The 14,668-nt window shown below is 27.4% G+C and overlaps 1 protein-coding gene and 2 pseudogenes across 1 annotated transcript; all 3 read left to right on the top strand.

Annotated features, from left to right (window-relative positions):
- The first annotated feature begins 9,670 nt into the window (after window positions 1-9,670).
- Window positions 9,671-10,920, top strand: LOC137822211 (bZIP transcription factor 44). Its single transcript, XM_068627110.2, has one exon. The coding sequence runs from the start codon at window positions 10,152-10,154 to the stop codon at window positions 10,587-10,589; it is 438 nt and encodes a 145-aa protein (XP_068483211.1). The 5' UTR covers window positions 9,671-10,151; the 3' UTR covers window positions 10,590-10,920.
- A 1,672-nt stretch (window positions 10,921-12,592) lies between these two features.
- LOC137822934 (pentatricopeptide repeat-containing protein At5g14080-like) lies at window positions 12,593-13,955 on the top strand (annotated as a pseudogene).
- LOC150025172 (uncharacterized) lies at window positions 13,380-13,955 on the top strand (annotated as a pseudogene).
- Window positions 13,956-14,668: the final 713 nt, after the last annotated feature.

The raw sequence follows: 14,668 nt of genomic DNA, 5'->3' as shown, positions 1-14,668 counted from the left end.
CCTAGATTAAAAAAGTTGCTTCATCATGCAACTTGTTTGTTTAAGGATAAAATTTGTGGTTTAATAATGTTTATTTATAAAATATTAAGAAGTGGAGTCTAACTCAACTCCATAAAACTAGCTCATAAGGTTGAGGTTTGCACTCATATATATACAATAAAATTATATATGACATCCTCCAACAATCTTTATTTTTAAAATCTTTAGATTAATTTTATAATATTATTTTAATTATAAAGTTTTTTTTCTAATGTTTGTATATCACAGTCCATAGATTGGTCTAGGAAGTGATGCATAGAATACTTGATTGAATATTTTATATTATTTAAAAAAAAAATCAGTTGAGCTATTTATAAACAATTCAATTTAAATCACTAAATTTTAATTAATCATTTTTTATTAAATATACAAATCTTTTGTTAGATAAATAAACATAACTTTCATATTAACTTTGGTTTTTTTAAAATTTAACATTTACTAATTATCAACATATAATATTAAAGACTAGACGGATAAAGTTAGTTATCACCAGATAACTTAAAGTAATTTAATAACTTATTAAATACTGGACCGATAAAGTTGACTATAACCAGATAAATGGCAGATTGATATTTAAAACTTAAAAAAATGTAGTAGACAAAAAAATCATAAATATTTTTTTTATAAATAGTTAAATAAGTCAAGTTTGGTTTTTTAACATATTTAATTCAACTTTTTAGTTAAGCTCATTTAAATGTGTGATTAATTTGGAACAATCCTCTTTTCTTTACAAATCAAATCTAAAATTTTAATCTAAATTTCACATGTTATTTTATTGTTGGGTATGTGGACTGGTGTGATTTATTAAGACTTAAATTTCTCCAATAATAAACATTAAAAATAGTTGCAGATTTTTAAATTTTTATTTGAAAAAAAAATCTCTTACCCATCCTATTGTGCTAACAAATGCAGACTTGCATAATTGAGATGGCTCTTGGGTAATATCATGTTGGGCTCCTATCTCTATTAACTTGGTCCAACAAAAACACAATCATTATTGTTTCCATGCCGAGTAATGGACAAGGGATGAATATGGTATTAAAAGAATAAGTCAAAAATATATATTTGATTAACATGAGATAATATATTATTCCCTCCATCCTAAATTACTTCAATAATTTAACTACTTTATGTGAGATAAATTGGGAAAAATAAATAAAAGTGCATTATAAAATAAAAAATTATAAGTTGTTATTAGCGAGTGATATACGTATGTATGTGTTTTATTAATTTCATAACATTGTGAATCAATCACAAAACACAAATTATAAGTGAAGTCTTCATTGTGTTTTCTTCTTTGATGAAGGGAGAACATGTGTGCATAACTAAAAAAAATAAAAAATTAGCTAGAGTGAAGTGAATCACGAGAGATTTTATATGAGAGATGAGACCAACTTACTTAGAAAGAAGTCTATATCTAGGTATACTAAGGAAACTAACCTAGATAAGACTCATAAACAAGTAATAACCAAAGTTTGACAACATTTCTTTACTCATTCATAATTGAATTTTACAAGAGGTAAGCACTCATATTTATAGCCTTAAATTTGGCCAAAGGAGAGAAGGAAAAGTGAGAAAATTCAAATTCAAAAAAAATGGTGTAGAGTCACACTTCACACATGACAACTCATGCTTTCAACATGAATGAAGCAAGGAAAGCATACCTTCAAAACCCTAATGGTGCACCTCAACTATGCTAAGATTGACTTAGGATTTTTCTTGCGTCTTTGGACACCCAAATGAAATCTTAATTAGGTTCAAACCCCTAATCTATCCATGGCTCAATTACAAGCCCAAAATCCCACTCTACTTGGCCTAGAAAAAACATACTCTATACTTTATACAAAATGTATAGACTGAAGCCTAGCCCATGATGACAAAAGCTTGGGCCTACTGAGGTCAGCTGAATCACTGTCTTTTTGTATTCTCCTAGTCATGACTCTAGTTGTTGGTCCCTTAACCAAGGGTCTTCCATTAATAGATATGTAGGAATCTTCAACCAAATCCCCATTAAAAGTGTAATCTATCACTCAGTATCTTCCGAGACTCATATTAAACATATTTCACCAGAGACTGACATTTGACCTATCAAAAACATGTTGGAAATCCATTCTCATTTTCCTAGGTCAGTGTAGTTCATACACCTACTTTGTAATAGTATGATACATAATCTCATTTAGTTTCTAGGCATTTGATATATTATTTTACACAATCAAATCATTAGTGAAGCATGAAATATATCATTTCCTTAACGAGTTTCATGTTTAATATTATGACCCTTAAGGGTTTGATACTATCTCAGGTATTTTCATCACATACCCATAAAGCGCAACATAACCCTGAGGGGCATCACACTCACAAAGGTCACACCTATGAAAAAAATATGTCACACATATCTCAATATATATAACATCACATTAATGATAATATCATCATTCTCATCAATATACATATCACATATTAATTATATATATATATATATCAACATATATAATTAACAAAATACAATGTATCACATTATCATCCCCATAACTAAGTGTCACATGAGTTAGTTTTACTCATTTGAGCGGTCTTGCTTCCCTTAATTGAGGATAACTTTATTGCTTGGGCAAAACAACTTCAAATAGCATAATTGATTATATCTCTTCCTCCGTTGAATGTCCATACCATATTTGAGCGTCTATTACTTAAGTGTTCTCACAAAAAATCTTGAATGACGTACTTATTGTGTTTCTTCCAATAAGTTCTAAAATCATAAAACACATATTTTCACCAATGCTTGAGTGATCATGTCATTACTTAAGCGTCTAAATATAGTAGCATGATCTCTAATGTTCTAAAAACCGTGCATAATTGTCATGGTTCTCACTTGAGTGACCAAGTTGTCACTTGAGCATAAATTCTTTCAATATTCCATAAAGGAGAAAATTGTCTCATTTTTTTCTTGCTCAAAATACGAGACTGAGTTTGAGCTAAAAATTATATCTCTTAAGTAGTTACTTGACGATTTTGATCAATGAAGATAGTCATTACACACTATTTGAATATCGTTTAAGTAGTACCGCTTGAGTCATATAAAGTTCAAAACTAACATTTTCTCACATTTAGAGAATTCACCAATGAATTTAATGATCCATTATACCCAAAATATTGCAAGATAACAATTATATGGTAAGCATCTCCACATTAATTACCAATGCCATATACAATTCACAAAACTCTAAAATTTAAAGGTATGCCCATTAACTTAATATATTTAATATAAAGGACCATCAAAAAAAGAAGAAAATAATAGAATCCTTAATAGGAATTGAACTACTTAGCACGATAGCAACTCTCATTTAATCAATTTCTTATTAATTTCTTATTGTCTCTTTGCAAATGTAATTTGACTACATAACAAAGTTCTAATTATTTTCTAAATGTTAAAAAAATGGAAAGAGAATTTAGAGAATATAAATTTTAGTTACAGAAAATTTAATTAAATAAAAATTAAATATTGTTATCTTATTAAAGAGGGATATTCTAGATCATAAATATAATAATTAACAATTTTAATGAGCTTATATTAAGCTGAAATAATTATAATTTTAAAAGAGAGAGTAATAATAACATCTTCATTTTTTATTTGGTATTTGTTATCTTAACCCTTGGTAAAGAAATGTACATTGATGACAAAACTAGGTAGGATACACAATGTCCACTGAAATCATCCCATTTTAGACATTGATTCACAAATAAAGGTTTGAAAAGATGGGTAGCTCAGAGAACTCGATTCCCATCAACTTTGGAGTTCAAAATATTGCATTTCTTATTGTGAGGTTCCCATCTTGAAGGGACCACTTTATTGCAGATTGAGTCCTCAGCTACAATATTCTGGGAAACCCTAACTTACTCACTCCACACTTTATCAACAATAATTTGCTTCTACCTTCACATTTATGGAAATACATACCATCTTCAAATCGATCAATCAACACTGTATTACAAAAAGGAACTCCTACTATCCTTAAAAAAAAAAAAACACATGTAATGCAATTGATTGAAAATATACGAAATATTCCAACCCAATTATGATCAACTACTACATTTGAAGTCTTGTTCATTTTTATAATTTTGTCATGATTTTTTTTTCTTAAAAAACGTCTCCATATATTAAAATAAAAAAATATATATAAAGTACCATTAACTTTCGATCTTAAGAAATGATATAGAATTATTAAGCGTAACTAAATAAAATTTAAGGTTGTATTTGCTAATCATATTTTTTAGTTTTTAATAATATATATATATATATATATATATAAAATTATACTCTTTATTTTTTAATAACTAATTATTTTAGAAGGAATATAGCATTGACACATTTAACATATATATCCAATTAAATCATAGCAGGAAAATTAAAAGTTATGAAAAAAAAACATAATAGAAATTGTACGAAAAATTATTGCGCAGTTAAGTATTCATCATTGTCATCACATTTCAAAATTATATGATGAAACTCTTTAATAATAATATTCAATTAATCATGAGCTCATGATCATCCATTAAACAATTAAATCAAAGTAGATTTTTTTTTTTCATGCAACTATTCGGACTCGTATGAGAGGACAACTCAATTTAAAAGAGAATATCATAACTCAAATAAGAAAATAAGTTTTTTAGCCAATATGTGACATTCATATACATAATAAGAAAATAACTTTTTTTTTCTTATAAAAAGATGGAGAGGGGAAAAGTTTGATTCTTATCTTTATTTCCGCAAAAGATAAAATGAGTCGGAGTCTAAAACTGTAGCGCCATTGTTCTGTTAGATTTTATTGGATTCAGAAAAAAAAATTGCAAATAGTTTGTCACAATGTTCTTTTTTTTTAAATTTGTTTAAATATTCTTTGAATAAATCATATTAAGTTATTATTAAATTTTAATTTTCAAATAATAAAAAACCTAATTACATTTGTAATATAATAATTTTAAGTTTGTTAATTACTATTGCTAACATAATTTAAATTGTATTGAAGTCACGAGGATTAAGTAAACATTGAGAAAGAATTTGATTAATTTTAAAATTCAAGTTCTTATGTTGTCATTCTTTTCTTACATAAAATTTCCGCAAGTAAACATGTGTAAGATATGATTCGAATGTTGCTTTTATGTTTGAAACTTTTCGGGGAGTCATTGTTAACAAGGGCAAAGGAAAACACCTCGAGACACAAGCTCTAAAATGTTCTAAAGCAATTTTTTTTAAAGAAAAGAGAGAGAGAGAGTATAGAAGTCATTGTTAACATATATGATTCACGATCTAGGTTTTTATTCACATTTCACGAATTTAGTATTATGGAACTGCAAATAAAGATAGAATATATTTAGAATTATCCTTGAAAATTATTTATCTTATTTATAGAAGAAAAGTATAATTGATAAATTAAGAGTTAAACATATACTATAATATAAAATTGATTTTTGTTCCTAGTCCAAACTTTATACCTTTTTGGTATTTATGATAAGAAAACTATTAGAATGGATCTGATTACTACTTTTTTAACATAATCCAACGTGGGTTGTATATAATTTTATAACATCAACATCAACGATGAATGTCATATGAAATATTTTAACATCTTAGACTAACAATGACTTATTTCAATAGTTTTCTTACCTGCAACTACCTAAAATATCTAAAATTTAGACTAGGTACAAAAACCAATTTTACGTGATTGAAAACATATTTAACTAATGGTGTGTTTGGATTGGGGGAGAATATTTGAAGGAGTGAATTTGGAGTGATTGGAGAGGAAAGTCTAAAGAAAATGAGGTTTTTTGTATTGGAGTATCTTAGAGTAGATTTGTAAGAAAAGTTTATTGAAGTTTGTGAGTGATAAATGGTTATGTAAATTTTTTTAATTTTTTTAAAAGGGGTAAAATGTAAGTTTACAAATTTACCTTTATCTTTAAAAATATTTGATAATAATAAAATAATTAATTAATTTATATATTTATTTTTTTATAATTAATAATAATATTATTATTATATAAAGAACTATATATATATTTTTTATAAATTATTATTATTATTTATTTTTATTATTATTATTATTAAATATTTGATACAAATAAAACTATGGGTGATTTTGACTTTATAATGATACTATGTAAACTTTTTTAAGTTTTAATTGCTTTTCATTGTGTTTCTTCGCTTCATAGAGGGGAATGATTTTTATTCCTCCTCTCAAATTAGTGCCTTTCAATCATTGCAATTCAATAGAAACAAATTGAATTTTTCGTTACTTTTTTATCCGAATGATGAACAGTGGTCACTTGTCAAGTTAAATAATAGATATAACAAATAATGTATTCATTAATATATAATGTAGTAGTAAAAACTACAAATTAATTATTATTATTAAACCACACAATTTTAAAAAAAAGTAAACTATTAAAGGTAAAATAAAACAAGAAGTTATAGAATTGTAAATTCCAATATTAGTTTAAATAATATCTGGAAAAATTATATTAAAAACATGTATAAATACTTTTTCTCAAACGCATTTATTTTAATTATAGGTTATAAGTTATAAGGGAGTTTAGCTCAATTGGTTATATAGGATAAATGAAACATTTTAACTTTGTATTCAACCTTTTCTCTCTATGTATATAATAAACAAGTAATAAGTAAATAAAAATGACTTACAAAACACACTATATTATAACTATATTGTTCATGTATTTGAAGAGTAGATATTAGTTTTGTTATGAATGTGTTTAATAATTAGGTTATTCAATCTATGATGGTTGAAGTGTATGCACACCTAACGAATATATGGTATATCCAATTATAGTGACTGGTCTCCTTATTCAATAATGCACCCAATGTTTTTGGGTTTTGGCATCACTCTTCTTTGCCTGTAATGGAATGGAAGAGATAAGAAAGAACAACTAAGATTAGTATTTTATATCTAAACTATGTCACTATTGTGAAATTTCTGTCAACCTTGTACAGAACTTCATTGATTTTTTTGAAATAAACTATATTATCTTAATAACATTTTTTAATTACAAAACTCAAATTTCATATTTTATTGTTTAGTTGCGAATATGAATACATTTAATAATTAAAATTTATTAAATTATTTTCCAGATAAAGTGTACAATTTTTTAGATGTTAAAACTAGTTTATACAACATTAAATAAATTCCATGTATCTTATAATATATTTTTCTAAAATCACAAGTAAATTCCAAAAATAATTTTACACAAATACAAATTCTTCAGAATTTTACTGCGTATCATTAATAGTATAGTTATAATTTTTAATAAATGTATATATATAATTTTATCAATATTTACTCCCACGTTAACTTATGTATTAGTATTCAAAATTTGCACCGCAAAAACTTATAAATATTTGTGTTACGAAGTGGACTTTAAGCCTAACTCAACCCCATAAAACCAGCTCATAAGGTTGAGGTTTGCACCCACTTATATACTATGAAATGCCCTTATCTTTAGTCGATGTGAGATCTCCAACAGTTTGTTTTATACGTTAAAATTATATATATATATATATAATAGTATGTTATTATGTATTTGTTATTTGAATGAACCCAATTCGTTTTTGTTTGTTTCAATAAGAAAAGTTTTTCTTACTTAAACGATCACGAACCTTTTGAGCAATACAAATTTTAAAGGAAAAAAAAAATTGATGGCTCATTCACTTGAATGATTTCTCTTTATTAAAGTATCATTCACTTAATTAGAGGGGCTAAATTTGTTTAACTTGAAAAAAAAACAATTAAAGAGATGAATAAGTAAATAAAAGTATGATACAACAAAAATTATACTTTTTAAAAAAAATATATTTAATTTTCTGAAATTATTTTTCACCTACTAGAAGAACAATTCCATCACCACGTCCAATGGAAAAAGGTCCGATAGTGATATCACTTACTAAAGGTTATGAATTTATGAAGTAGAGATCCTCCACCTATAAATTGTGTTAGCTTTTGAGACACAACCACAGTGTTCTCTTCACAACCCTTTCTTTTTTCTTTCTTTTATATGCTCTTATTGCTGAGCTTAAACCAAATTCATGACTTTTAAGAAGGTTCATGATGTGTTTTGAGAATAGGTTTAGTTTATTTGCAAAGAGTTAATAAATTTATCTCATATCTCATTCATTCACCTCTTAAAAATTCATCTTCTACTTCATATCAGTTTTAATTACCTATTAATATTTTAATTATTAATTTTAAAATCAAATTAATTGGTAAATAAAATCGTTATAACTAATTAGTATGAATTTAGAAATTTTATTAAAAATAAAATTATTTTAGATATAATAATTTTATTAAAAATAAAATTATTTTAGATATAATAATTTTATTAAAAATAAAATAATATCTAATTTAGTTAGTATAATATTTATTTATTTTTAAATTAATTTTTATTTAATAATTTTAATTTAATTAACATAACAACTATTTATTTTTAAATTAAATTTTATTTAATAATTTTCTTATTATTTTCAGTCAAATCAATATTTAATATACACAATAATGCATTAATGTCCTTTTTCATTAATATTTTCGCATTGTAAATTATGTAATATATTTATATATTTATTTTATAGTAACTTAAAAATAGTTTAATTTAATGTTACCGAGAGAGAAAGAGTTTAACTGAGCTTCAACTATCTGTTTTTCAACAAGATAACTATTTTTTCGAAATCTTAGTTTTAATTTCTTTTATCGAAAAAATTTAAATTTTAAAAAATATTTTAAGCTAATCAATGGAGAATTAATTAATTACTATTTTAAAAGTTTTTTTTCTTCTCAAAATGTATTTTTTAAACAAAAGTTGACAAACGTACCCATTTTTTATTTGATAATTATTTTAGAAATATATAAAATAAGACTTATTCATAATAGTTATATCCAACTAAAAATAACTAAAGTTCCTTAATATAAAATGCCTTCAAATAAAGCCTAATATCCTATCTAACTCTTCTTATTGTCATATTTACAACAAAAAATGTTATAATTTGAGCATAATGTTAAATTTGGTATTTTTTTTTCAAGAAACAAAACATTGATAGATATAATATCAAATATATGATACATGTTAAACATCTTATCATAAATTATAATAAAGTTCAAATTATGACTAAAATACACACACTACAAATTGAAATAAATAATTAATATAAATCTCATTTATTTAATATAATATAAAAAAAATTGTATAGTACAAAAGCAAGATATAAAACAATTTTAACACCAACTAAATCGATATTCACAAAATCATTAAACGATAAACGCAGCTTATATTTTAGGTTATGAGAAAATAAACATTTGCATATACAAGTGGTACAATAATTTCACAAATAAACTATACATGTATGTAGTTTCAATTTGCAATGCATTAATTTAAAGACAAACTAGTAAATCGTATATGTATTTTATTAAAATGAAATAAATTTATTGTATTTAACGATTCTTAATAACAAGCTTAGAAAAAAATGAAGTAAAAGGGAGTTTAAGTCTCTGTTTCCACCAAACCTTGGAGGAGATTCCAATGCTTTTTTGCTTTTTCCTCCATTCATTCATTCGCTTTACTTTTCCAAACTTTGATTTTGAAATCTATTTCCTAATCAACCTCTTCTTCTATAAATTGCCCCCTACTCACCTATACTACTTCCCCTTCTTCATCTTTTTCTTTTATTATACCTCTTCCTCTTCTCTTTCCATCTTCAACCCAAAACCACTTTTTTTCTTCGTCTTAGAACAAACTTCCTTCTTCCTTTCAACCTTCATGCCTAACAGACCTGCATGTTAATGTTTCAAGTTCCCAGTGAAACCCTTTGTTCCGGGTTTAGGTTTATGATAAACTCCTCCTTCAGACGCAGGACCCAATTGGTTCAATCTTTCTCTGTTGTGTTCCTCTACTGGTTCTATGTTTTCTCGTTAATCTGCTGTTTCATGTCACGTATTATATAACTTAGTATTATTATTAGCTATCTAAGTCACGTGTAAATTATCAGTGTCATCTCAGGGTCCTGCGTCTTAGAAATATTGTTTTTTCATCTGCTGTAATATTGTTCCATCATTTCCATGGCATCATCAAGTGGAAACTCTTCTATTTCCACCAAGATTCAAAGCTCGGGTTCTGAAGAAGATTTGCAGGTTCTGACGATGGACGAGAGAAAGAACAAGAGAAAGCAATCGAATCGCGAATCTGCGAGAAGATCTCGGATGCGAAAGCGTGACCACTTGGAAGATCTCAGGAAGCAAGTGTCAGAGTTCACAAAGGAGAACAGGGAAATCCTGGCGACCATAGACATGACCACACAACACTATCTGAAAATCGAGGCAGAGAACTGTGTTCTGAGGGCCCAAATGGGTGAGCTTGATCAACGACTCCAATCGCTGAACGACATGATCGTCGACATCATGAACACAACCACCTTCTACGAAAGGGACTGTTATCTAACAAGTACACAAAATTTTACCAACACGCTATGTCTCAACCAACCTGTTTTTGAGTGGTGAATTGTCATGGATCTGACAAGAAAAAAAAAAAGGAAAGTAAGGAAAAGTAAGTGTGTGTGTGCTTGGTCGAATGTAGTTTTGGTTTTCTTGGGGCTGCTTCATAATGAAAGAGTTATGCATATTGTCACGTACAGTACTTAGGGTGGGGTGGGGTTATATGAAGTGGGAAATGGGTAAGCAAAATTTGTGGCAAGTGCTTAATGAAAGTGACATACTCATCGTCATTAGAACTAATCACTCTTCTCCAGTGTCCTCCAAATAAAGATTACAGTGCCACTGTAACTTATATTTACATCTATGTGTCTTTGCTTCAAAGATATTTATTCTTCAAGCTGTTCATCTCATTTAGTATTATCAGGTGTGCTTTTTCTGGGTGGAGGTGTTTCCATATTTGTTTACTGGCTGATATTATTTAATTCTTTATTAAACCATTTAGAAATAAAAATATTTTATAATATATAAATAAACGTAAATCAAATTTTATAAAAATGAGTTAAATTTAAAGTCTGTTTATAGTTTTGAAATGATACATCAAACTTTAAATTAAGCATAAATTTGTTTATTTTATGGGTGTAAATAACTTTTTGAAAGTAACTTGTTTCTTCCTGATTACGTTGTTAAAGGTTGACAATGTTGCAAAGAAGGGAAAAGCGAGAATTATAGAGGATATTCCTTGTTTGTTTTAGTTGATTAGCGCAAGAAACAAGGATTACAGAAAAGAATAAGAGCAAAGGTGATGAAACACTCCTACTCGATTATGATAGTTTTTGAAAAAAAAACCACTTCTTATAATAATAACTTTTTGAAAGTAATAAACCAAATTATTAATAATACACCAAACTATTTTGCCTTTTCATTCATTTCTATTCGTTTTTCACCTATTAAACAACTTTTTTTTTTCACTTTTTTTTTTTTGCCACTTCTTCACTTCATTTCACCTATTACAATTTGCAGAAGGGTACTAGCTTGTGTTTGTTTCATTAAAAAACCATGCATCTGAAAAGCACTTTATTTGGGTAACAAAACTTAAACATAGCAGTAGCAATCAAACACTTTGTCCCTTAAACATAATCTCTCTTTTAAGATTTTGGTAGTTAAATTAAAGAGCACTACGTTCATATTACCTTTCACGTGGAAAACAATTATTGAAATATGAATTTGGAGTTTTATCTAAAATACAATAAATAAGACTTACTTTATATCAATTCCCTGTTATTCGCTGTACTTGCTTTCATTATCAGATTTTAAATAACTCTTATTACTTTCAAATTTTAGTTCTTTTTAACAGATAAAGACAAAAAATTTACAACTCAAATAAAAGAAAAAATGTTAACGCCACGGTCCACTATTTTGATTTCAAACTTTCCCAAATAATCGAAAGTGTATGCACTATTTATATAAGTATAAGAACATTTAAGGTAAAATAAGAAATACTGTTTTTTTAAAGTTATAAAGATTATACATAATACAAAAGAAATTTATTTCGCATTTATCTAATACATTATCTCTTTTTAAATTTAGGAAAACCCAAATTTCTCTTTAGATTTCTGAACTATTTTTTCTACTACCTTTTGTTTGACGCGTATAAAACCTAAAAGGAAAAAAAGTATAGGAGAATTTAATTCAATCATAATTTGTTGAGTTTTGTTAAAATATTAAATTATTTATGATGTTAAATACAAGATTGAATATAATAAAAATTTTAATCAATTAGACCAAAACATATTATTTTGAATTTAAATTGAAATAACATTTAATATTTGAAAAAAATAGTTTTAGTTGATGTTTCCATGCTATTTTATTATTTCTTTCTTTTTCTTCTTCCAACAAAATTACACCTTCAATTTCTTCATTTTCGCAATTGATTTTTTTAAGAGTACAGTATTAGGAAATATAATAGAACAAGATAAGTTCTATGTTTCGTTCAGATTTTCATTTTACTCGTTAAAAAGAAAACATTAAATTAAAATAAGAAACTCAATCAATGTTTGAGAGTCATTATTGTAAAATAAGACCAGAAGATTAAATTAAAGATAAAATAAAAAAAATTGATGGTGTGAAAAATGAAGGGATGAAAATGATTTTGGAGGAGAGACTCCACAGGTTGGGTTGGAGCCAATGCCTGATCCCATCAATGGTGGCCAATGTGATTGACCCTTTCCTCCTCACTCACCATTCCCTTGCTCTTGGCTTCTTAGACCCTTCACCTTCCACTCACTCCTCAAATCCCTCTCACACACCAACCACATTACAGTCATTTATTCACTCACTACTCAACTTTCCCATCCACCCTTTTGAGCTCCATCATTGCATCCCATGTTGCCCATAACCTTGCTCGCCAAGCCTTTTCGCTCTTTGACAATGTTTCTCCTTGTTGTGCCGAAATTTGTGGTTGCACATGTAACTAACCATTGTCTGTCCTTGCCCCTAATGAGTGCTTGGAAAGTGCCTTCCAGCTGTTTGATGAAATGACTGAGAGGGATTTTGTTTTCAGCACCCTGCTATTTGGGATGTTTGTTTGGAGGGTTTGTGGAGTGAGGGTGGTGAGCTTGTTGGATGAGGTTAGGGAATGTTGTTTTGGGATTAATGGTTCTGTTGGCGGTTTTGATTGTTCATGATTTGTGTCAGGCTTCTAAGGTATGGGAGGCTTTATGGATGTTGGATGAACTCAGGAGTAGGGGTTGGAAACCGGATTTCATGGCTTTCTGAGCTGTTGCAGCAGTGTTCTGGTCAATGGGAAAGGTGGCTGATGAGTTGAAGGTTTTGAAGATGTGAGGAAGTTAGGGGTGAGGTGATCCTAGAAGCAGTGATTATAGGGACTTGAAAACATACAACATTCTTTTCTGAAGTGGGACAAGCTGAAGCTGAAGAGGCTCAAATGTTCATCTACCACATGTTAGACAAGGGGGTGGAGCCTGATGTTACAAGTTACACTTTTCTTCTAGAAGGACTCTGTCAAGAAGACAAGATTGAAGCCCCTTTTGAGCTCTATTACAAGTATGTCGAACAGGACATAATTCATGCAAGAGACATGTTGCTTTTTATATTATCACTCTGCATGAAAGGACATCTTATGGCTGCATCCAAATTACTTTTTTGCAGTCTCAATCATGATATAGGTTGTGCAGAATCCCATGTAATTTTTGTTGAATAGTTTGTCAGATGCACAAGAGATTCCAATTGTCATTGAACACTTGAAGTGGGTTCGGGAAAAATCACCTTTGATACTATGTACTGGACTTTTGGATTCTATTTCTTCTTCTGCTACATGTCCGGAGACCGACAATGTTATAGTTTCTTCAAAGGATACAAAATGTGTTTGATTTCCCCTACTTTGAAGGATAAGTGTGATAGATGATTACTTTATGAGAAGATGCATTCAGGTAATTTATTTTTATCAAGGATTTGAAATAAAATATTTTGATTGGATAAAAAGTTTGAAAATAATTTTTTTTAATGATGTGGCAGTAATTAAATTACTTAAAATTAGATTTCAAATTTTATCCAAAAATTAAAAATTAAAAAATCTTTATATTTTTAAATTTATGTGTTTTATTTTATTTTTTCATTTCAATTTTAGTTAGGATGTTGTTGATTTGATCAATATTAAAACATTATTGGAATGACAGTTTTTGATTGATGTCATCCCTCTTTACCACATCTAGATAATATAATATCTAGATCATATAATATGCATGTCATATACAATTTATTTCTACATATGTTTTAGGCATACAATATTTTAAAATATATATTTTTTAAAGAAATTTTAATATATACTTAACTTAAAATAAAATAAGTTGTTCCATCTAAAATGAAGCTCTATCACCTTAAATATCATTGACTTCCGTATAAATACACGATTATGATAGATAAAGAAAATAAACACAACATAAACAAAATGAAAAGCTAAAACTACTTTTAAAACTTGTAATATAGATGTCAGTTTAAATAATAAACATCACTTTATCAATTCGCATACATTTTTCAAAGAAATCAAGTGTCTATAATGATTCATAATTCATATTTATCGTGTCAAACTGTTATTGACCAACATACACAAATACCTGACCCTACTT

The sequence above is a fragment of the Phaseolus vulgaris genome, chromosome 9 (genome assembly GCF_051622355.1).
Source record: "Phaseolus vulgaris cultivar YP4 chromosome 9, ASM5162235v1, whole genome shotgun sequence".
NCBI lineage: Eukaryota > Viridiplantae > Streptophyta > Magnoliopsida > Fabales > Fabaceae > Phaseolus > Phaseolus vulgaris.
This window is presented reverse-complemented; position numbering and strand designations above follow the sequence as displayed.